We start from the raw sequence: 25,828 nt of genomic DNA on the forward strand, positions 1-25,828 counted from the left end.
TTTGATGAGCGTTTTTAGGGTTTTCGTTCGCTAAGAATTATAGGTAAAGGTACCAATCACCACCTTTTTCAGTACAGTCGAGTGAATCCTTTCAAGTTGCCGACTTTAATAATATGCGAAGTCCGGTCACTGATGCGAAGTAAAGTTTGACGAATTTTCACTGAGCTGCTAATCCATGTTACTTACTGGGCTTACTTTGTCACGATTTCACCGCATGCAGAAATATACGCAGAAATATAAACAGAAACATACTTTAATTCTCCATACAAAAGAGGAACAGTCAACTTAAGTCAATGTAAAAATTCAGTACGTGAGAAGGAGCCAATACTCGCACAGGAAATTATAAAGCACAACAGGAGAGATGATAAGCGGATATATATTGAATAGCGAAATGGCGTGTTGCAAATTGAGTAAATCGCCGTGTGACCCAACAAGGTTAATCTTGGTTTCTAAAGCGCTATTAGACGATCACGCTAATAACTCTACAGTGAATTTCTTCCTGAACGGTGGCAGAAAGTTCACAAATTGACGAGTGCAATCTCATTTTGAGAGCAGCACTGTTACGAGGCGCTGTTTGTTTGAAGAAAAATTTTGCATAACTGATTTTGCTTTATATTGACTCTGCGTATTCTGTTCTATCCTGTATTTTCAAGGTGATGTAATCATACTACAACGAAGACCAAAACGACTGAATAATACCCAATAATAGCTAATAACAACGCACTGAGGGAAATCGCTTTGCTCATTTTGTATGTTGCCTCGAAACAATTACTGGCGGAACACAATATAACAATAGATCGGTGACGTGCCAAAAATCGAACACTTTGTGAATAATTTTCGCTATCACGAAAGATAAGTGCTACAGTTTAATGATGTCTTCAGCAGGCGCATTATGTTCATGGTGCGGAGTTTTCTGTCCAAGGAGGAAATGTTACCGTTTATTGTTAACAGCAGTGGTTCTATGGTCCTTAGTTTTATGCGCCTTTTTTACATTTTTCCTTCGACCAAGCAAACTTCCGACAACAGAGTCTAATAACTATGACGTAGCAAGGATTCAATCTGAAATACTACGGCAGAATACGCTTACAGGTATGAACATTAAACATTAGTACACCGTTGCTTAAGACAAATCTCAGGTCGGTGGAATCAAGCGCGAGTCGTACATTTAGTTTAAAGATCATTGATTACAAATATTCTCCCTTGAGTGTATTAAAAAAAAGTGTATGTTCAGTAGTGAGGCTATTGGTATAAGTACAACAAGAACTGACTAGTATTGTAAACAATCAGAAGCTTTCGTATTCAAGAAAATTTTGTGGGCTTCCAATCTTAAATTGTGGAGCTAGCATGTGTTTGTTTAAAACGCCAGTACAGCCTAGAAATCGTGCCATATTCAGTGAAATATTTTGAAAATATTTTGGATTTTCTATCGTCTTTGCATATGCTCGAAAAATTCAGCTGTCTTCAAACTTTAAAATTGCTGTTATGACTTATAAATGTAATTTTTAAAGGTTAATGGCCAACGTTGATTGTGAATATAGTTAACTTATATATTTGAGGAATATTAAGTATGCACGCGACCAATATCTAACGGAATAGTTAATGACTCGTTGCAATTTAAAAATTTACATTGGATCACTATCCGTGTCTGTGGGTACGTCTCTCTCTTCAAAACGATATTTTGAACTTTGTTCGATTCCAAAGAAACTGAAATTTATTGGTACAGAAGACTGTCCGTTTACTTAATCGAATTGGGCATTGTGAAGATAAAAAAAATATCAATTGGACTTTGTTTTGGCGGCTGATTATACTAGAGCTTCGTTCTTGTCAATCAACCGAGGAAAATAGCCTTAAGATAAAGCGCACTTTTCTGACAGCGCCATAGAAGACATTAAAGACATTAAGACATTAAATTAACTGGAAAGAGAAAATAAATTAGCAGACAATGAGGAAATTGCAGCTCACCTCGCGGCTACAATTAGGAAATACGGGGTGGATTCGCCGATTCACCTGTTGTCACGGAAACTTGCTACCTATTTTAGATTGTTTGATGAGTTATCCATCGGTGACTCAAGTTGTCATAGTAACAGTTTTGTTTAGAAAGTATTTCAGCACCCAATAATGACGTACTGCGGGAAATCGCAGTGCTCATCCCATAATGTCCCCGAAACGAATACTGTTCACAGGCTATGTACTAAAAAAAAAAAAAAAGAAAAAAAAAAAAAGAGATTTTTTCGCGGCTTAAGACTATGCATGAAAAGAAAATCTTGACAACGGCTATTGGAATCCATAAAGAAAGTTAGGGTAGACTGCCCGCCCCAATCTTGAAGGAACTAGATTACACAGGATTACCAAGGAGAGACACCTGAGGTGGTGACGACGCTGCACATGGGACGGAATCAAAACATTTGATTTCTGCGTCTCTTGTATTTATATTCCTAAGGTAGCTTTCAGGTCATGCCCATCGTGCCTGCACGACCTCTCCGAATTGTCTCAGAGAAGCGTGTCAAATGCTTCCAAAGAAACATTTTGTTACCGAGACCTAACTCTCTTTTGTACATCTGGTTCTGCATTTTTCATTTATTGAAAGCTGCGAAAAGCTAGGAACCTTAATATGTTATATACTTGAGGACATGGAGCAAGAGATCCAATTCCGGGACAAGCAGGTGGGGGTGTTGTCCCAACAAGGCAACCTTTTAACCAGAAATTGAAAATAGGGCGTCCAAAAGGCCTGCCTTCCATAAAATGTTTAAAAAATGAGTTTTTGATATTTTCTTCTAAACGTGGGCATTCATAGAACGTTTGGGATCCTTTTCTTGGAAGTCAAGATAACTTGGCTCCTTCAGTTTCTAAACAGAACGTCATGTCGAGGGACTTTATAAACCCTGATAACTTAATCTTACACACTGATAAGTCTAAACCAAAAATTCGCCGCACCAATCAATAGAATTCATGACAACTCTTTAATCAACCGGTCGTTGGACACCTGGAAATCTTTGCGCACGAGCAGAAACCGCTGTAACTTAGACCAGTTTTGTTAACGCGTCAATGTTTGTTTTCTATGGTATTTAGCTGCTATAACAAGTTCAGTGAAGCCAGTAGGCAACAGCACTACGTCGGTAGAAAAACCTGCAGACAACGCTAGGATACATAAGGGTAAGTTTCACATTGAACTTTGTGGCCATTTCACTGTGCGGCTGTTTTCTCTCTTGGGCATGTGTCATCCATTCTCTAAAACTATTATCTTACATGAAGCTGCAATCGATCATGCATTTTCTGTTATCAGTTTTGGGCCTGAGCTATCAAGAATTCTTCAGCCGTGTTGCCAGATTCCGTTCTCTGATTTATTTACACTGAGTATTATTTATAAATCTTGTATAGTTCATTCTTCCTCGTTCAGCTGATGTATAACTGTTAACACTCTAGCTGCTGATTATTTCTAGAGCCCTTAAAAGTACTGCAGAGTCATTCTTTGTGTCCAGAGGTTGAGATCATGAGCAGTTCCAAAGTGACAAAGCTGGGGAGATACCCACAAACAAAACGTGAGTGTCCAATTCTTGGTCTTCGTTGTTCGCGTACATACAATCCCTCCTTCAAGTTCATTAGTAATATGTTTCTCGTCGGTAACGTACTTTGTTATGGGTGAGACACCGTCTACACTTCTGTCAACTTCTTTTGCAGTGCCTTGCCCTTTTATATCGAGAGGGCCACCCTTCCCCCCCCCCCCCCTGGGAACGAGGTTGTCTCTTATGTGACGTCATGAATTCGCATGTCTCACCACAGGAAAGGAAGGGAAGGCATGGGGACTAGTTTGTCTGAGCCTCATGCGCAGGATGCGCAGTGAACAAAAACTACTTGAAATGTTATGATTGGTAATTCGTGACGCGTGACCTGATTTGTGCGTCACAAACGGTTTTCTAGTTTCGAGCTGTCCGTACTTTCCGTGGTCCGAAAGTCATTATGTTTGTAAGGAAAGAAGAAGCCGTGGATTACTAATTCTGGTTATCATGCGAAAAATGCACCCAATTATTGTTTCAAAAGTTGTTTTAAGACACTTTTAAACGTCAGTTCTTCCCCAAGACACACTAGAGATAGACCTTATCACGGTTTTGGAAGCCATCTTGATGGGTATAGGCAAACACTTCTTGAAATAACAGTGTTTGTATGGAAGCAAACAATAAGCAAGGAAAGGGCACAACGAAAATGCTGCAAGTATACGCAGGATCTGTAAAAGATCTAATCAGTGTTAAGTTTTCTACTCAGTCCGATCAGCCTTGCAGAAATTTAAGTCATTTGTATGGAAATCCGATGTCAAATAATTTTCATAAAACATCGCTTCTGAAAAATTCATGAATTGGAAACTTTTGGCACCAAGAAAAGGATTTTTAGAAAAAAAATTTGGAGGGATGTAGCTGTGCCAGAAAGCGTCCAGTCGTGTTTTGAACTTTCCATACATTTCCCTGTATTTTTTCCCGCGAACTATTTGTAACAGCAGTTCACGGCTGGTTCCGGCACTATACAGACAAATGTATGGAAATGTCAAAACGCCACTAGATGCTCTCTAGCACAGCTACATTCCTAAGGTTAGTTTCTGTCAAATCCTTTTCATTGTGCCTAAAGTTTACAATTCATGAATTTTTCAGAAGCAATGTTTTATGAAAATTATTTGACATAGGGTTTCCATAAAAACACTGTTATTTCAAGACGTGTTTGCCTACCCATCAATATGGCTTCCAAACCCTTGATAAGGTCTATTGTCTCCTGTTGTTGTACATCAATGAATCTCTTGGTTGTGATTGGCGAGCAAGGAGCATGCGCAGAGAAAGAATACCCGACTACAGTCGAACCTCCACTAACGGCCACCTCTCTACAACGGCCACTTTTTTTTTGTCCCGGCGGACAGTCCATACATTACCTCTTGTTTAAACCTCTCTACAACGGCAACGGCCACTAAAGTGCGTCCCAACTGCCAAAATAACCTCTCGACAACGGCCAGTACAGCTCTTTCTTGTAAAAACCTTTTTTATAAGTTGGTGCAGTGATCGACATTTGTCTTCGGAACATTACGTTTCTATATCCATTTTAATGATATACGTATTTTGATTGTGTTCCATTTATGTCCTGCAGTAAGCATAAATTGTCTACAATAATACAGCGAATGTTGCGAACCTTGCTCGTTTCGTCTTGTTAACATTTTGTCAAATTTTGATTCGAAACATTATTTACGTCTTATTGTGTATTTTGTCTGTATATATTATTTAAGATTGGATTGCCATTATAGGCTATAGTAAGCATGAACTTGGCACAATAAACATGTTGTACTTCCCGAAAGAAAAGTGTCATGTTACACCCCTACCTCCCCATAACGGCCATCTCTCCACAACGGCCACTTTCTTCTGTCCCCAAGGTGGCCGTTGTGGAGAGGTTCAACTGTACCTCCAGAGTTATAGCTTCAACAATTTTCTGTTTTCTTTTCAAAGGATATCTCTCGATTGGAATTGCATCAGTTGAAAGGCCTAACGGAGAAGATTATCTGCTACGAACCACTCAAAGCTTGATCGAAAACTTGAGCGAGGCGGACAAGAAAAACACTTACATTGCGATATTCCTCGCTGATCTTCACGAGCCACCAAAATCCAGAGCAAAAGCGGAGATTTTGAAATCTTTCGGTAAATATATTGATCAGGGGCTTGTGACGGTGATAGAAGCGTATCCAGAATATTATCCACCACTACAAAATTTAAAAAAGAAATATGGCGACTCCAATACAAGGACAACTTGGCGCTCAAAGGAAAACGTTGATGCCACTTTTGTAATGTGTTACTGTAAAGATTTATCACAGTATTATATTCATCTCGAAGATGACCTCATATCATCGCCAAGCTTTTTTCCCAAACTGCAGGAGTTCATAAATGCAGAAAATGTAAAGCCTTGGTCTATGCTGGATGCTACGATAAAAGGGAGCAAGGCGAAAGTTTATCGCTCACAAGATCTCGGAAACATCGCTTCATATTTCTACCTCATGTATGATGAAATGCCTATTGATTGGCTGATGGGTCTTTGGCGAAAAATTAAGGAAATAAAACCAGAAGTACGTTTGCCTCCATCGTCGCTTTTTCAACACATTGGCGATAGATCCTCCCTCAAAGAAAAAGGAATGTCTGGTGTACACCAGAAGGAACCATTTTTTGACCAATATGACCAGAAGTTCATGGGACGCAATCCACCTGCCGTTGTAACCTCATCAATATCTTCTCACAAAGGACAACCACAAGATGCGTACAACAAGGGCAGTGGGTATTTCTGGGCGACAAATCCTGGACAAAGTGATTATGTCCTGATAAAATTTAACAAGCCAACCTCTGTACAAGAAGTGTTCGTGGAAACGGCATGTTATCAAGCACAGAATGATTTGCTAAAGTCCGCTGATCTACAAGCAAGCTTCGAGCCAGTTGAAGGTGATTCGTGTGGAAATTTCCAGACGTTCGGTTCATTCAGAGGTGGAAAAGCAAAGATTTCTCTGGACAAGTCCAAAAAGGTTGTTTGCCTTAGAATCTTGGTAACGCAAGCGCAAACAGGATGGGTTTACTTTCGTGAAATTGATGTATGGTAAGACTTTCAAACCGTACAAAAAAACCTTGATTGGCTGGCCAGTATACCCTACTTTTACCCGCCAAACAATTTGCCAATTCGAACTTCAACACTCCCTTTCCCTGGCAACTCTTTGGCCATTTGAATTTTAAAATATTGACCCGTCAGGCAAATTTCTGCCAATTAGGAGGAGCAGTAATATCTTTTCTCGAGGTCAAACTTTCAGCTTCAATCGACACTGACATGTTTATGCAGACGGAAAATATAAATGAAACCTTCAAAAACTCTTTTGAATCCCGTTTTAAGTGAGTCATTTGCTGTCAAAGGCGAAACCCTATCTATTGTTTCATTAATTATAAATTCAAGCAAATCTGTTCATGATTAAGAACACTGGTTTATAATTGTTTGATTGACACCTGTCTACACCACTGGGCTGAGTTGCTCGAAGCATGGTTAGCGCTAACCATTGGTTAAGAGGTATTAAAACCTATAGGTTGTTATGGTATTTAACCCGGGTTAGCGCTAACAGTGCTTCGGGCAACTGGGCCCAGAACACTAAGAACTACATTCCTCAGACAGTTACAATCTCGTACCCAGAGTCTTCAGGCTCTTTGGTCAGCGGTTAGTCGCCAGGAGAGACTCTGGGGTATTGGAATTTTATTACCGCAGGATTTTTGCGGTAAAACAATGGAAGCCGTTACGTAGCTTATAAAGAGCAGCCAATCAAAAAATTTAAATTTTTTCGAATTCTCTAAAGTCTCTCCTGGCGCTTACCCGCTGACCAAAAAGCCTGAGGGCTCTTGGTACGAGATCGGACAGTTATGGACAAACCTACTAAAAAATGTTTAGAAAAGCACTCTATAAAATTAATATTACCTTGCTCAATGTTGATGATACATTTCTTGCTCATTATTAATGACACTTTATTCCAATTATTTTCGTTTCTGTTTGTTTTCTGTTTTCCTTCAGTTATATCTTTCCAATTTTTTCTATTCTACTTAGTTACTTTTCTTATCAATTTACTTTCTTTAAAGGGGCACAGTATTAGTTTTACTCGAGGTAAAGTTTGAATTGTGTTTTTGAACTACATGTTAGTCTATGTTTTTAATACCTCCAACTTTTGTATTTTGCGCTTATGTAACAGTAAGAGTGGAGAGTATAATAAAAAAAAATATCAAATGAAGATGTGGTTACATGCCGGGGGAGAGGTAGACTGTTCACAGTCCCCCTATTTTTCCGTGGGATTCCTGAGACCGGTACGCTTCGATGGAATCGCCGCCATCTTGATTTGTAAAAGCGAGCGCGATCTGGGGAGAGTGTCTAAACTACCGAGGAGAGCGGAAGTGGGTGTTAGTATAGAGGTAGTTTAGACACTCTTCCCAGATCGCGCTCGCTTTTTCAAAAGATGGCGGCAGCTCCATCGAAGCGTACCGGTCTCGAGAATTAGGGGGACTGTGAACAGTCTAGGGGAGGGGGGGGGGGGTACTCTGCGTTAAAAGTGACGGTGAGGTGTGAATGTGGTTGTAAATTAACACATAAACACTGAATCCCTTGGACGTGAAGCCCTGAACCAAAATTAAAGATGAAATAGAGAAGTGATCATCGCAGTGAATTTTCCAATTTATGCAATTGGAAATTAGAAGCCTGAAAAAAAAAAAATAATAATAATTCAGGCTTCAACGTGATTCGAACCCGTGATCTCCGCGTTACCGGTGCGATGCTCTACCAACTGAGCGATGAAGCCACACATTGGGAGCAAGGTCAATTGTAGGTTCCCATTTTCCCGTGAGAGGAGTGACACGATGTAAAGTATATTAAAATTAATCCAAAAAAATTAATCACACTCCCCCCTCCCCCCCTCAAAAAAAAATCCCATGTTGAATTTTCTAACACTAAAAACACTCAGAAAAGATTTTTTTTACCGGAATCTTCCCTTTTTTTGGAATACCCCCCAAAAATCCCGAAATCGTGAATTCCATACCCTCCAAAAACTTTCCGTCACTTTTAACCTGAAGTACCCCTAATGGGGTTCCGTGTCAGTCACTGATTCAGTTTTCAAAGTTAGAACACGTTTGATAACCCGTATATCAGAACCGTCGGTAAATTTGCTAACCTGTAAAAAGCAGCCTGAATAAAACATTCGGAATGCATAGATGACAAGGAAGATTCTGACACGGTGTGCTCAGTAACAAATAATCTTAAAAAGAGAGCAAGGCTGATTTCACGGTCAGGAAAGTATATTTTCCAATATTTCGAAAGGCACGGCCTTTCTTCTTCAGGATATGTTTGAGACTGACCCTGTGGTAAGAGAAGTTACAATTTAAAGCTTGGAGTGGAGTTGAATTTGTTTTGGTAGAAACCTCAGTGCTTTTCAAATGTAAATACAAACTGCAAAGCATAAGAACACAAGATTTCTAAGTGAAAAGCAATGGCGTTTTGTATCAAATCAAAACATGGTCAACGCGAACCTCGCTTTCACCTTTCGCTTTCAAGGCCAGGTCAATAAGCACATAACTGTACACATGTACATCAACAGAGGCCATGATCTGGGTCATCACTTTGAGTATTCTTTTGCAGACCTGCAAATTCTACGGATTGATAAGAAGTATTGAAGCGCTTGTTGAATAACGCGCGCGTGCCTGTGGTTTTTCCGCAGGCAAACCGTTCAGAATACTGTTTCTCCATGCTGTGCATCGTGCGCATTTATAAATAATAATTAATCGCAAAGGAATATACCTAAAAGTTATGATTATAGCAATACTGCAAGAAAGGAAGACTTAAATTTACCATACAAATGAGGAACAGTCAACATAAAAATTTAATTTGTTTTTCTGTCCTTGAGATGGAAAAAAATAACTTACAGAGTTAATTTTGGATTTCTAAAGCATCATCCGGCAGTGGGAGACGAAATCACGCTATGACTCTGTAGTGAATTTCTTCCCAAACTGTAGCAGAAAGTTGGAAAGTTGCCTGCCAAGTGCAATCTGGGAGCAAAAGTTATGTGGTGCTGTCAAAATATATATATTTTTTTTCAATAAAATTTTGAATGATTGATGTTTGCTTTATTTTGACATGCAGCGAATTCTTCCATGCTGTATTTTATCATCTTATAGGTGATGTAAACATTGCAACGAAGATGAAAACGAAACAATACGCAATACTGATGAGGCACTGCAGGAAATCGCTTTTCTCATTATATGTCCCCGAATCAATCACCCGAATACAACAAAACAACTGACAATGATGTGTCACAAATCGAATATTTTGTGAATAATTTTCCTTACCACGACAACAAGTGCGCTTGAGTGCCTCAGTTTAATAATGGCTTCAAAAGGCAAATTGTTTTCATGGTGCGGAGTTTGCTGTCCAAAAAGAAATAATTTCTGTTTAGTGTTAACAACAGTGGTTCTATGGTCCTTGGTTGCATTCGCCTTTTTTATATTTTTCCTTCAACCAAGCGAACTACCGACAACAGAGTCTATCTATGACGTAGCAAGGATTCAGTCTGAAATACTGCGGAAGAGCGCGCTTACAGGTATGAATATTAAACTTTGGTACATCACTGCTTATTTTAAGACAAGGTCAGGTCACCAAACAACCACTCATCGGTGGCATATATTGTCACTCAATACTGTAGGTCAGTTCAGTGGCGAGGTTGTAAGTACAGCAAGAAATAAGGGGTTTCTAGTATTGAGAGTGACGAGACAAAATTTTGTGGCCTTGAAATCTTGATTTGCGTTTAATGACGCGTTTGTTTAATCAGGGGTTCTTAATGTATCCCTAGAAAACGACGCCATATTTAACTTAGCCTCCCTGGCAGCCGTTTTGAAGCTGAGGAGGGTAATGTGACTTCGTCAGAAACCTTGAATTTGCTGTTATGACTTAAAAATGTAAGTTTTGTAGACTAGGAGGGGGGCGTAAAAGGGTTCACTACATTTTGAACAATGAGCATACATCAGGCAATATTTAGCAGGAGGTATCTAAGGATACAAGACTTGCGAAAATTATGGAAAGAAGAGTTTTTGCCAAGCATAAGACAGGAAATTAAGGCAGAGGTCCTGGCGCTGAAATCAAGTATCAATGTTGTTACTCAAAGATGCGATGCACTGGAAAAACCACAGGAGTTTATCTCGAAGAAATACGATGGGTCTAAAATTTGGGAAAAAATTATCTCTAGATTAAAAAAAACTCCCATATCAATGAATAGCTTCTACAAGCAATGCAAATTGTACCTTTTAGATACCCAACGTGTATATTTGATTTCTCTGCCCTCGCTATTACTGTAATTATCATTTCTATTGTTTTTATTTAAAAATTATCGTATGATTTTATGCACTCTTAATTTTCTTGTCTGTTGTTTTGTTCTATTAGTTAGTCGCACGTTACAAGCCAGTTAGCTGCAAGTGGCAGTGACCAACTCGAAAGCCTAAGCTCCTTTGGTCACTGCGCACATTTTACCTTTGATGATTTATGTAATGCAATGTTGTCTTTATGTTACTTTTGTGATGTATCGTAATTTCCTTTTGTAGTAAACTATTGAAATGGTGCATAAAATAAAAAAAAATCTGGATTTTTATCGACCTGAGGTAATTGAAAAATAAACAACGAATCTCAGGGATATCTTTCTGCGCGTACGTCTCTTCAAACAATATTTTGAATATTTTGGTCAGTTCCAAACAAAAAAAATTGTTCAAATAGAAGAAAGATCCTCGCAGTTACGTTGCGAACAGAAAGCCTGAGGCTGAATTTCTTCTATTTGATCTTTCATCCGCAGTTCAAAATATATGTTTCATATACAGTATTTACATTTAAAACAAAAGTGATTGACGCAGAAGACTGTCCGTTCATCAGATTAGGCACTCTGGCAATGAAAACAAGTTGAACTGAAGCTTTAAGTCTTATTGTCGAGTTACGTTCGTACTAAAAAAGATCAATCCCGAGGTATCTAACAAATCTTTCAATTTCCTAAAAATAAAATAAAATCATTTTATTTCACACTGTTTGGTTAGATACTCAAGAGAGAAGGACAAATACAGTAAGAACACAAATTATTTAACCAATAAATTCATACATTGAAAAGAGTGAGCAGGCTGCTTGTTTGCACATAAAGAGAGGAAATATTAAGCAATCATTTAACTTCAACTAATAAAATAGTAAGTACTAGTGCAAAAAAAAAAAAAAAAAAAAAACTGGAGGCAAAGCACAAAGTTTAAAATACAATTATCTAATACATATAATTTTATTGATGGTTTCGAATGCTGTTGTCCCAAACAGTCACAACTGAATACTGAGCTTGGGTACTTTCCTGGGTTTTGTTGGAGTTTGTGGTGGCCCGCGGAGCCACGAAAAGAATGGGGACGAGGAATTGAAAAACCTCTTCCCCATTCTTCTCGCGACTTCGCCGAACTTTACCTGTGGTCTCGCTGAGCAATATTCCGCCCATGGTTAATCGTCGTCTTGTAATGTTTCATTCCGGGGGGGGGGGGGGGGGAGGATGTGCAGCTCAAGGGGTATGGGTTTGGAGTTGTTTCCGTCTGAAATAGGGTATAGATTTCGCAAACAATAAGCAAGGAACCGCCAACGAAAATGCTGCAAGTATACGCAGGATCTGTAAAAGATCTAATCAGCTTAAAACGAAAATGACTCAAATTTCTGCAAGGCTGATCCGACTGCGTAGAAAACTTAACACGACAGCGACACGATAGAGCCCAAACCGAGAAACAACAGAACGCGGCAACCGTGGACAGCTGTTTCGAGCTGGTTGGCTCTCGTGAGCACGTTGTAGCACAGCAAAAAGTAGAACACCAACGCGAGTCGAGTGGTCTACCAAATGCACTTGGTAGCCGATTTTATAGATTTTGACCATTTTGTTCTTACAGTCTGAAAATAACAGGTATAAATTTTACAGAAACGGTTATGGATTCCAGAAACCAGGTCGGAAAGTGCATACGAATTTGTTTACAGCCCGAGCGAACATGGTAAATATAATAATATTTATGAAAGAGACTATGAAATCTCAAAAAACAACCCTTGTACAATTTAAAAATACCACTGGTTTAGGTAAAATCACTAGACTGAAAAAATAAATTTCAAAATGACATTTACACTTTTAAATTTTGAAAATTTTCACGTACATAACAACGACATAAAAATTCAATTTGTTTTTCACTGCGTAAGATGGTGTAAGTCAACGTGTAAAAGCAAGATGTAACGTACTATGTGAAAATATGGCATATTTTCTCATAGTAGGTTATATCTTGCTTTTACACGTTAACTTACCTTGTTCCTTTGCTATAACAGGTCATTCCAGTGATCCTATGTGAAAATATGGCTGATTCACTTAGTATGAATATTCCCTGCTGTCTTTGTTTCATGTTAAGATGGTGTACCCTGGATACAGGGGCCCGTTGTCCATGTCCAAAAAAAAAAAAAAAAAATGAGCAAAAAACCGCAGGATTTTCGAGACTCGTACGCTTCAATCGAACTCCCGCAAGGCAACCTGGGGAGAGTGCCTAAACTACCGAGGGGAGCGGTACCCTGACTACGCCCCCCCCCCCCCCCCTGTTGGTAGTTATGGAGGGAGTTCGACCAAAGCGTACGAGTCTCGAAAATCCGACGCAAAAATACCCGGGAAAATAGGACACTGTGTGGTTTTGGTTTGTCAAAACATGAATTAGGCACACACCCCACAACATGGTTTTAGCTGTCATCACTAGAGGTCTAGTTTCGACTTACTTTAGTTTTGTTCAGTGCTACAGTAAAGGTCATCCCCAATAAAATGCTATTTCTGAACGGGAAAGTGTTTGTTACCGAGCACAATCACAAGCGGCCCAAGTAAGGGTCAAGATTAGAGACACGTGACGGTGCCTCTTCAGTCTTGTCTGACAGGATCATTCATTCATTGGAGGTGTTGTGTTACAAGGATTTGTATATAACAGTAGAAATTAGCGTTGTCTTGTCAATTTTAAGTCAACTTACCCTGTTGCTTCTTGTATTCTTTGTCATTTATCAGCTTTTTAGGCCGATTCGAAGCGATTTCGGCGAATCGAGTTAGCAGCGGAAAATTCGAACGACGAAGAGCAGTCACGCGCCTCTCTCATTTCACCTGTTAGATATTAATTTATTAACAGGAAAAATGAAACAATAAGCAACGTGATCCGCGTGACAGCATGTAAGCGACGGCGTTCTGAATAATCTTCGAGTATCACGAAAAGACAAGTGCTACACTTTAATGATGTCTTCAACAGGCAAATTATGTTCATGGTGCGGAGTTTGTTGTCCAAGGAGGAAATGTTGTCGTTTAGTGTTAACAGCATTGGTTGTGTGGTCCTTAGTTGTGTGCGCCTTTTTCACAATTTTCCTTCGTCAAAGCAAACTTCCGACAACAGAGTCTAACAACTATGACATAGCAAAGCTTCAGTCTGAAATACTGCGGAAGAATACGTTTACAGGTATGAATATTTAAACCTTAGTACATCGTTGCTTAATTGAGACAAATCGCAACTCGATGGATTGAGGAGCGAGTCATACGGTACAAGTCGTGCAAGACCTTCATCGATCGATGACTGACTCAAATATGTTCAGTGTTGAGGCAGCTGTTCGTACAGCGTGAAATGATGGGTTTCTAGCATTGTAAACAACCAGAACTTTTGCATTTAAGAACATTTTGTGGGCTTCAAATCTTAATTGGCGTTTAACATGTTCTTGTTTGGCGCACTGGGGTTCTATATGCCGTATATACTGATACATGTACCTTAGAAACCGAAGCCATATTAAGGAATTCGTCATTTAATACATCCTCTCGATAACTTGAGCTGCCTTCACTTTGAAATTGCAGTTATGGCTTAGAAATGTACATTTTGAAGACTTGGAAGCAATGCAGAGGGTAAACAGATTTTTAAAAAAATATGCTTACACAAGACATACAACACCGAAGATGTGATTAACCGTAAAGGAATAGTGACCAAATAGTTCTTGAACTGGGCTAATTACAAAGAAAGCGCCATCTATCTTTCTGTGCGTCCGTCATTTTGAATTTTGTTCGGTCCCAAACAAAACAAAATTAATTCATGCAGAAGACTGTCTGTTTACTTCATCGAATTTGGTATTCTAGAGATGTAAAAAAAAGTTGAACTGAAGCCCAACCTTCGGAGAGCCACCGTTGATTTCTTGTCGAAAATCTTTTCACGCAACCGAGGATATATAAAGCCCAAAAGCGCGCAAAAATATTGAAAGAAGCCTGACAATATCTGGCTACAGAACCAAAAAGAATTCAGGATGCTTTTCTGAAAGAAATTATTAAATTTACCGGAGGGAGAAACACTGAATTCAAGAGACATAATTTGCAGCTCGGCAAATTAATTAAAGCGAACACAAAATTTAATTCGCCGATTCAGTTCTTGTCAGACAGCTAGGGTAATTGCTTTTAAAAAACACATCTGTGAACGCGGAAATTGGTTGGTGCACTGAATAGATTAAAGATGGGTAATTTTGTTTTAGAATGTGTTGTGATGTCGGGAGTTATTCCTCGGGGACTCAACGTTGGCCTCAGTGGACATCACATGTAAATCCGTGTAATAAGTGAGGTCAATTTACATCTTGTTAGGAACTTACAATGAAAGATTTGTAATCCTGAATTTAGAATATGGAGAAAGACTAACAACATGTGTTATAGGCCACATCGGACAAAGATATCAGTGAAATTTTCGACACGATTCGACTCGACTTCGACAGTGAATACACTTCTTGCGACTGTCACGCAATTATATTCATGAATCCAGCACTCGTGCAGTCATCCGGGATATCGTGCGCATTGTAGGTTTCTTCCGCTTTTGCGGAAACGAATGATATTTTTACCGCGTCTGCTGCCATTCTCTGCCCTGTCGAGCTTCAGTCGCTGCTTGCAAGGGACAATGTGCACTTACACCAGATAAGTATCCACTTCTTGTTTGTAAATACATTTAAGCTTACATTAAATACATTAAATTTAGATCGTTTGTAAACATTTTGTCAGCAAATGTTAACTTAATGTTCGAGGTATTTTTTACGGTTTTACCAAAAATTCCTTTCTTCTGCGAACTGCAAATTAAGGCAGAAGTCTAATTATTTTTTCTTCTTGGCTTGAGGCGATCTATTGCGTTGGATTTCATCTCCGTTTTCCACCCTACCAACACCACGTGTACCACTCAGTTGGGGGCATTCTCCAGTGATTTTGCGAGAATACACGTGGAAATGAGAGGCAATTTTCGAGCAGGAGATCGATATCTGCGATATAGCAACAATCTCAATTTAACGTATTGATATTTGTGAAGTTCTGGACCACTTGGTCGAGAAGATCTAGGTACAAGATTATGCTTGTTTTTTTCTGTAAATTATGTCATTTAAAAATTGTAAACCTCAAACCAAAAGGGTGCAGCTTTTGTCACCTGTTTGTTAAGGGTGGAGTTTAGGGGCTTGGATGGTTAGCATGAGTCATGGAACAACACTTGTGGTGGAAAGCAGTGCTCTGTGTCATTCGTAACCAGGTTATGCTGTTACATCATGCATGAGATGCCAATTACAATGGCTTAGGCCTAGTTCATACTTTGAATATAATTCGGACGAATTTTTGAGTTTGTCTGTAAGACAATGATAATAGAGATTCAATTTAGACGACGGATTTAATTCAACTGACTTGAATAGGATGCTGGAACTTGGTGTGGATAACTTACGATGATTCCAGATTCAAGAAAACAGCAAATCGATATTACGTTAATGTAACTATTTTCAAATTTATGTATTTAATTCTATGCATTTGAACTTCGGCGTCTCAACTCACACGCATGTCAGACATTTTATCCATCTGAAGTAGACGGATAAAACGTCTGAACAAATTTAATTCCATGAACCGATTCATACGTTGCTTTACCGACGAATTTAATTTCTTTTATTAACTTCGTCTGCATTATATTCGACTGAAATGCGACTCACGAACTAGGCCTTAGTTGTTGTAGAGAAGGTATGGCAGTGTTTACTCTCTTTTGTCCACAGAGTTGATAACTTAATTTGGCCACCATATATGAGATTCAAGTGCTGATGTTTAAACCTTTAATTAACTTATCAACTCGATTCGGTGGCCAAATTACTTATCAACTCTGTCTTGGTTTGCCAAGATTTAATCAACTCTTTTGAGCAGGAATTCCCCTCAAAGCAAACCCTATTGTCGTGAGTACATTAACGCTATTAGGTGTATACTGAAGTACAGTGTAGGAACAGTGACAAATGCCAGTGCCTCTTTCGGGTCTAATTGGTGCATCTATACCTACCTGTAGCATACGTTAAATTTGGTACTATGTTTTTGTTTCAGATTCACACATGTGGCATACGCCCTCCATGTTCCTGACAGCATAATCCCAGTAGTTGGAATACAACCTCACTCATCAGAATCTAGATCTGTTAACTGCTTGAACCTGTATATAATTCAGATAATTTCAAGATCTACCAGTGATTTTTGCTCTTGGAACAAAGTCTATTTCTTTCAATTTTAGGTCATTTATTGAAACAGCTGATTATCATTTAACTGCCAGCCTTGTATGCAAGCAGGCAACGTGCTGATCAACATATAGATTCTCAGTACTGGTCTCCATGTTTTTTTATGGTACAGATTGAAGGAATTTGTTCAAACATCACCCCCTACCCCCTCCCCTTTTATCTTTTGTGATCCCCATAACCTGTGCTTTTGGTCACATATATAAAGATGATTTGTGTGATGAGCCAAAAGAGCATTTGCGAGGGAGGCTAGGTCAGATAATGATATACTGAGAAATTTGATACTGTGAAAGAAATGTGATGTTAGGTTTTAAGCCAGGTGACTAAAATAATGATAGAGTTTATTTTCAGAAAGTGACACAGGCATACTCAGATAAAGGAAATCCTAGTTCTCCCAGAAACAGTCATAGGTTTGATTCCTGTTGGGAGAACCTGGATTTTCTTTTTCCAATAAAATATTATGCTGTGTCACTGACCTGAAAAATACTGCTTTCAAATGGACCAATTTCCATATATTAGAATTCTAGCTTGGCTACGAGGCCAGGGAAATAAAATAAAATGAATTACTCATTATGCATCTCTAGCTTTTTTTTATTTAAACAATATTTGAACATGACATTTGCTCTAAGAGCAACTAAGTGCTCATCGAGAGAGCTTACGTCGAATCAACTAACCCGGCGGCATTTAAACACATGGCAGAGACGGACTAATTAACAGGGCTAACATGAGTACAATTAGTTAAAAAATGAAAAAAAGCATCTCTAGCTGGACCTCAGTGTAATTTCTGTCGCTTTTTTCCCTAAGCCTCGCAGCCAAGTACGAATTTTAATATATTGAAATAATAATTATTATTGGTCTGCAGTTGAACCTCCGCTAACAGACACCTCCCATAGGCAGACACCTCTTGTAAGCGGACACTTGGTCATGTTCTCAGCTACATACAAACACTACATTTTTAACCTCCTATAAGCGGACACCTCTCTTAAGCGGACACTTTTTCTGGCCCCAAGGGTGTCAGTTTATAGGAGGCTTGACTGTATTTTCATACTGTTTGCTATTGAGGCTTCAGTGATTCTCACTTGGGAAGGAGTAGCAAGCAATTTAGCAGAGTTGGGTTGTTTTTGCCCTCTTGTATTAATTGACATGGAATTTGTAATAAACAAAATTCTGGAATTTGAAAGTAGAACATAGCCAGTGTTTCCGCAGATTGCAGGATGTTTTGTCCCATGAACCTAGTATAATGGCCTTAGCTCCCACGAGTCTCCTGTAGCTCAGTGGTAGAGCATCCGAAATTGTAATCAGAAGGTTGTAGGTTTGACTCCTGTTGGGAAAACTCGGATTTTAAGTGGCTGTTATGTATGTGGTCAATGCACCTCTTCTAGTTCTACTTTTTCTATCTCGTATTTTTTATGTCGCTTACCTCTCCAGGTCTCCTGGTTTCACTCAGTCAAAACATCAGCTTAGACAACTTCCGGTGTGATGTCAAGTAATGTAACAGAAGGTCACCAAAACAAAGTCACACCATCTTTTTGTGACTAGTCCCGAAGCATGTAGTGGTTCGCATGGCATTTATTGCATTTATTCAAGCTGATGCAACTATTGCGGTAGTCGCTGACTTCTTTGACATGCCATGCATACACGACTGACTTAAGCAAATAAGTCTACTGAATACCCAGTAAAATTACCAATGTCATGGATTTTCTTTTCACTGTATTGCTAAATAATTTTCAAATATAAACCCCTTCAAAAACTTGTGCATTCATTGCACACACAACTGAGTAAAGCAAAATAATGAATCTCGTGAATGCCAGGTAAAATAGCCCATGCAGTGGGGTTCACATTCAAAGTACTGCCAAATTCCAAATATAAGCCCCTCCAAAAATAATTATTACTGTTCACCCCACACACCATCAGGTTGTTGGGGGATGGGTATGACAGGCACTTTTTTCAATTCCAAAATGGATTTCTTGTTTTCTCTGAGTATGCCTGCATTACTGACTGAAAATATTAATCTATAATTTATTTACCAGGCTAAAAATATAACATCACTTCTCTTTCACATGCAGCCGTTTTGACAAAGGTTGTCCAAAACAGCGTAAAAGCGTACGCGACAATGCCGAAAGGTAGTCTGGGAAATAGACAATAAATTTCAATAAAAGCTCAGAGTCCATAATGCCTCGACCATACAGCGAAGACTTGAGATGGCGGGCAATATGGATTCAGAGCTTTTATTGAAATTTATTGAGTATTTCCCAGACTAACTTTGGACATTGTCGCGTACACTTTTACGCTTTGTTTTGGACAACCTTTGTCGACACAGCTGTATATACCTAGTGTTGTTCTTGAAACTCAGTACATTTCTTTGAATCTTCAAGTCATTTATTTAAACTGATGATGATCTTTGAACTGCCAGCCTGTTACCCAGATTTCCTGCATTGTTTTTTTCCCACAGGGTGTTTCTTATAGCAGTTTTTTTTGGCCTCCGTTCTAACTGCAGTGCGTAAGAAATTAATGGACTTCTTTCCTAAGAGAATAAATTATTTTGTGACTGTCACAATGATTGCTTAATCTGTAACCAGTATTCGGTTGAGGGACTTATGCTGTCATCCGGACATCACAGTGTAGGTTTTTAAGCCATGTGCCCAGTAGAGGGATCCGCCTCTTCACTACTTTTACAAAGCAAGTCAAGGTCATTTCCCCTCTCTCCCCTCCCTCACTTTTTCTTTTCGTCTCTGGATGGCGGGTGTGCCCTCGCCGTTGCTGGGATAATGCCATGTATGTTTAGATCTCCACTGAGTCCAAAGCTTTGTATGAGTGTTTGAAATAAACGGCCGCACCACTGGCTAGAATTCATCCAAATTAGTTGTGTCAAGGTTTTGCCATTATTTCCTATCCCAGCAAACAGAGCTCACCCCAAGCAATACTCCTCTCCAATACTAAATGTAGTTAGGATAAGAAAACGGGCCGACCTGTACCATTTGCAACGTCTTACATGGTTGGTCGAGAGGACAAAAAAACGAACAACAGAACAATGCTCCCAGCCCTAGAAAAACACAATGCAGCTGCAGGTTTTAAGTGTCCAGTGAAAATAGAGTTTTTGAAGGGTGCGGGTCTTCTGAAGAGAACATGTTTTCACTGTACTGCATAACTTCTTAACTTCTTAACTTAACTTCTTCTTCTGTGTGTTTCATTCGTCGATGACAAGTGGTAGTTATTGCCGCTTTATGAAGGGAAACTTGATTATGTTTCCGTTTCATACTACGCTTCTGTTTCTGTTATCATGCTGCTGCGCAGTTTGTGACTGTGAGGGAAAAGCTGATCTTAGCAAGGGCTATTGGAATCCAAAAAGAAAATTGGGGGTAACTACGGATTTTTTAGAGATAATTAAGCAACTATTTTAAAAACAGATTAAATACAAAACAATTTGTGGCATCTTTTTTTTTTACCCAAATTGAAGCTTAATTATCTCTGAAAAAATGTGTCATCACCCCTCAGTTTCTTTTCGTATTTCAATAACCCTTGCCAAGGTTTGCTTTTCCCGGGTAGTTATAAACCGCGCAAAAATATCTTTGTTTGTTTCAGCGGGCACTGCCGTTTTACCCGATCCCGAGATGCGCAGAAGATGTGCGCAGTAGCAAAAGGAAGCACCGAAAATTGGGCGTCCAGAAGACATACCTTGCATGAAACATTTACAAAATTAGGAGAATTTTGTTTCAAACTTGAATATTCGTTAATACGTTTGGAGTCATTTTTTTTTTGAAGTCGCAAACACTTGGCTGTTTGTTCGTAAAGAGAGAGCAAAGTTCAGGGATTTTGAAAGCAGCAGTTTAAAACCATGACCGGTATAAACTTTAACTTAATTATACAGCCTAACTTAGCTGACCAAAACTTGGCTCCAATCGAAAAACCTATCGGTGCTTTCGAGAAACGGGCCCTTATCTCCATTCGGGCTAAATCCTGTACTGAGGCCAGGCGTGATTGCTAGTCGTAGTACTGTGAGCTAACATTTTCTTCTCTGTGATATTTAGGCTTGAGAAGCGCAGTGAAGCCAGCAAGCAACAGTACAACTGCAGACCGCATTAAAATACCTAAGGGTAAGTCTCGCATCAAGGTTTGTGGGGACTGTGTGACTAAAAACACAGTGTTTTCTCTCGCGTATCTGTGTCCATTCTTTAAAATTAAATGTTTGGTTTATCAACAGAGTTGATAAGGAAAGGTAAATTGGCCACCGTTAGGGGATTCGAGAGGTGATGTTTCGAGCGGTAGCCCTTCAGATTCGCTCTGACGAAGGGCTAACGCTCGAAACGTCAGCACTTGTATCTCATTACGGTGGCCAATTTACCTTTAGTTATCAAGTCTGTTGATAAACCAAACATTCGTTTCTACTCCCCACCGACACAGCAGCACAGTTTCTTTAGAAACCATCCCCCTCAATTTTCTGTGGCCATTTTCTGATTTTGGATCTGAGCTATCCAGAATTCTCCAACCGTGTTGGCTGGTTCGTTCTCTGTTTTATTCGCTATGTTAAACCTTTGTATGAGTCCTTTCTTCCTCGCCGGTTCAGCTGATGTATAACTGTTGACACTCTTGTTGATTTGTAGAGCCTCCAAACGTACTGCAGAGCCACTCTCTGTGTCCGGCGGTTGAGATCATGAGTAGTTCCAAAGTGACAAAGCTGGGGAAATACCCACAAGGAAAACGTGAGTGTTCATTTCTTGGTCTTCGCTCGCGTAAAAGCGGTCTGTTCGTTCGCGCAAATGCAATCCCGCCTGCACGCTCACTTGCCAACATTTGAAAGCTCAATTGTTTGTCCCATAGAAGAAGCAGCTACACTAACCAGTGAAACACTTTCAAATCCATCGTGTGTTACCTATCTGAAATATTATATAGAACGAGGTTGTTCACTGTTGCCCTCTGACGTCATAGTTTTCGAGAGGTTAAGAACGACGTTTACGGCTTGCTGTTTTCAGTTTCTCTGTCAAATCGAGTAGTTTGCGTTAGCATCAAAGGCCAGAATTAGTTTGCAGTGTTCTCATCTTTGTACTCTTTATTTCAAGAAAACACAAACGCGAATCTCACGTTTGCCGTTTGCCGTAAACGCGATTCTTAATCTCTCTAATTTGTCACACGCTCGTCATGCTTTTAACAGCAAACGTCGCAGCAAACAGTTCGGTTGTTAGATGTCATGTGACTATGAACAAGCCAATGAATACGTGCGCTTTGGCGGGAAAAAACTTCAGCTATATTAATTGTAGGCAGGCTCTTAGTTGGAGAGACAGGGAAAATACTGCCGAGTTTCGTTGTAGTGTGCTGGGCATAAAAAAACCCTGAAATAAAGCAGCGCAGGGTTTGCATTTGCTCATAGAGCGGTTTTCAATTGAGTGTCGTAAAACCAAAACCAAAGTAGTTACTCTGGCCAATAGCAACATATGTAAACAACACAACGAGTCAATCAGAATTCGAAGCAAATACATGCAACTGGCGCCAAGCGCGGGAAAACGCGAGCGGCCAAAACACGATTGGTTTTCGTTTGGATTCCCATTGGTTGAGAGAGTGGCACGAGTTTTGTTAACCAACCACAGAGCGTAGTAATGCAAAACCAAAGCAAACGCGAAATTACTTTCGACACTCAAGTGAAAACCGCTCTAATGCAGACTTATTAGATATGATTATTCGTATATTATACGGAAGTAAGGGACCGCACTCATAACGATGTAGTCGTTGGACCAGTAGCAAGCACCTTTTCGTCTTGAGAAAATAAGACCCGATTTAAAGGCGAAGTGTCATTGGGTTTTTGACCTGTTTTGTTAAAAATGGTGAAATAAGACCTTCACTTAGCTACAAAATAATTCTAGAACAACGAGGGAAAAGAAACCAAATTAATTCTAGAAAGGAACTACTCGTGATCTATTCTAGCGCATTTTGGAAACATACACTGCACGAAAAAATGGATTTGCTCTTTTTTTTATCCGTATCAAAGATGAGGTCAAATATAATAACATTTTTGACAACACATTTGATGCGCATCAAATATGTGACACCTTTGCATATACCTTTGACTCGAATCAAACGTGAGTTCAAATGTATTAACAACTTTGACCATACCTGTGACGTGCGTCAAATTGAAATCAAACAACTTTGACTCCGTCTATGACGCGCATCAAAGGTGGATCAAATATATGATATCTTTGATTCGAAACAAATTTGACTCCACCGTGAATCAGATGCGGCCTTTGCCACCTTTGATTCGAATCAAAGGTAATCAAAGGCGGCCTTTGACAATCTTTGACCACACATTTGATGTGCGCAAAGGCGTTTTTTCGTGCAGTGATAATTTACTACAACACTAGACAATTCTTTTTTTTTTTGGTTTCCTTTGACAGACAAACATCTTTAGGTTTCGAAATGACATCAAATTCGCGTGACCCTTTAGTTAAGAACCTAAATAGCTCTCATACTCAGTAGACACAAATTATGTAAGAACCTTTTTAGACTAACCTAGGTTCTTTTATGCGGGTTTTTACTGTATCTCGGTTGTGATCAGTGAGCAATGAGCATACGCAGAGAAACATCCCCAGAGCCTCAGTGAGAGGCCAGCTTCAACAATTTTCTGTTTTCTTTTCAAAGGATATCTCTCAATTGGAATTGCATCAGTTGAAAGGCCTTCTGGAGATAATTATCTGCTACGAACCACTCAAAGCTTGATCGACAACTTGAGCGAGGCGGACAAGAAAAACACTCACATTGCGATATTCCTCGCTGATCTTCACGAGCCACCAAAATCCAGAGCAAAAGCGGAGATTTTGAAATCTTTCGGTAAATATATTGATCAGGGGCTTGTGACGGTGATAGAAGCGTATCCAGAATATTATCCACCCCTAAGAAATTTAAAAAAGAAATATGGCGACTCTAATTCAAGAATAACTTGGCGCTCAAAGGAAAACATTGATGCCACTTTTGTAATGTGTTACTGTAAAGATTTATCACAGTATTATGTTCATCTCGAAGATGATGTCATATCATCGCCAAGCTTCTTTCCCAAACTGCAGGAGTTCATAAATGCGGAAAATGTTAAGCCTTGGTCTTTTCTTGATGCTACGATAAAAGGGAGCAAGGCGAAAGTTTTTCGCTCACAAGATCTTGGAAACATCGCTTCATATTTCTACCTCATGTATGATGAAATGCCCATTGATTGGCTGATGGGAATTTGGCGGCAAATTAAGGAACCAAAACCAGAAGATCGATTGCCTCCATCGTCGCTTTTTCAACACATTGGCGATAAATCCTCTCTCAAAGAAAACGGAATGTCCGGTATACACCAGAAGGAACCATTTTTTGACCAATATGACCAGAAATACATGGGACGCAATCCTCCTGCCGTTGTAACCTCATCAATATCTTCTCACAAAGGACAACCACAAGATGCGTACAACAAGGGCAGTGGGTACTTCTGGGCACAAAATCCTGGAAGAGACGATTATGTCCTGATAAAATTTGACAAGCCAACATCTGTAGAAGAAGTATTTGTGGAAACAGGATGCCATCAAGCAAAGAATGATATGCTAAAGGCTGCGGAACTACAAGCAAGCTTTGAGCCAGTTGAAGGTGATTCGTGTGGAAATTTCGAGACGTTCGATACATTCACTGGTGGAAAAGTGAAGATTTCTCTAGACAAGTCCAAAGAGGTTGTTTGCTTAAGAATCTTGGTAACGGAGCCGCAAACAGAATGGGTTTACTTTCGTGAAATTGACGTGTGGTAAGACCTTGCAAACCTTACAAACGGTACCTGATCGGCTCTTGCTTTGCAAGGTCCAGCATGCTTTAATTTTACTACCATAAGTGAAATCATTTAAGCGAATCTAGCTATACTGTGCAGAATCGCTACACCTATCCGTCAGCCTCACCCGATGAAGGCTCGGGTCAAACGCCGAAGTTCACATATGACACGATCAAAATTGGAATTTGGGTCGACCCAAATGGGTAAACCGCGACTGTTGGGTCAAACGTTGAACGCAATTCGTCGAACTAAATCCAGAGCAGTTAAAACGGATATTTGGGCTAGCGGGATTTAGTCATTAAGCTCGATTCATAAATTAAAAAGATCGACGTTTGTCCCACATGCAGTCGATGTTCACACGTTCTATCCGTCTGAGAAAGAGGGACAGAACGTGTTGATCATCAGAGGAACTCAGTTGAGTCAAATGTCGAATTCAACGTAATTCGCTGTGTTTAGTTCGTCTCAGGTGAAGCTTGGGCCTAACTCGGGTTAAGATTTTTAAAATTTTGATTTTGATTTCACCGATTTCAGTAAAATGACTCGAAGACTATATGAGATACATTTCAAAATAACATTGTCGCTTTTATATTTTGATGTATATTTTCTATGGTTCAAATTTGTTATGAACAAACTAACAAAGTGTTTTTTTCAAATATAACTAAATGAAATGTGCTAAAGCGCAAAAAAAAAAAAAAAAAAAAAAAATCCGTAAAGATAAACAGAGCTAGGAAAACATAAAGGTCGGGCGATAAAAAGCTAAATTTTACATCCATAGTACACTAGATTGTTTATTTCCGCTATTGTAGGGTTAGATAGTTTATTTTACGTACGTATACTTTGCGTTCACACTTGTTACCCAAGCATTATGATCAGGAGTGGCACCTAACGGATACCAGTGTGAACAAGGTACCAACCCGCAATTCAGTCTATCAGAGC

General features: G+C 39.4%; 1 protein-coding gene across 3 annotated transcripts; it reads left to right on the plus strand.

Moving 5' to 3' along the window:
* The first annotated feature begins 672 nt into the window (after positions 1-672).
* Positions 673-25,094, plus strand: LOC146473275 (alpha-1,6-mannosyl-glycoprotein 4-beta-N-acetylglucosaminyltransferase-like). 3 transcript variants are annotated; one of them, XM_085118488.1, is made up of 4 exons: positions 673-1,089; positions 3,070-3,153; positions 3,441-3,539; positions 5,478-7,771. In XM_085118488.1, the coding sequence occupies exons 1-4, from the start codon at positions 870-872 to the stop codon at positions 6,608-6,610; spliced, it is 1,536 nt and encodes a 511-aa protein (XP_084974614.1). In that variant the 5' UTR covers positions 673-869; the 3' UTR covers positions 6,611-7,771. The 3 variants fall into 3 exon arrangements, with proteins under 3 accessions (XP_084974614.1, XP_084974616.1, XP_084974615.1); XM_085118490.1 differs by lacking the exons at positions 3,070-3,153; positions 3,441-3,539; positions 5,478-7,771 and adding exons at positions 21,144-21,209; positions 21,717-21,815; positions 23,743-25,094 and having other exon boundaries at positions 699-1,089; XM_085118489.1 differs by lacking the exons at positions 673-1,089; positions 3,070-3,153; positions 3,441-3,539; positions 5,478-7,771 and adding exons at positions 13,762-14,039; positions 21,144-21,209; positions 21,717-21,815; positions 23,743-25,094.
* Positions 25,095-25,828: the final 734 nt, after the last annotated feature.

This window comes from Pavona decussata, unplaced genomic scaffold, assembly GCF_977016875.1.
Source record: "Pavona decussata unplaced genomic scaffold, jaPavDecu1.1 SCAFFOLD_94, whole genome shotgun sequence".
NCBI classification, from domain to species: Eukaryota; Metazoa; Cnidaria; class Anthozoa; order Scleractinia; family Agariciidae; genus Pavona; species Pavona decussata.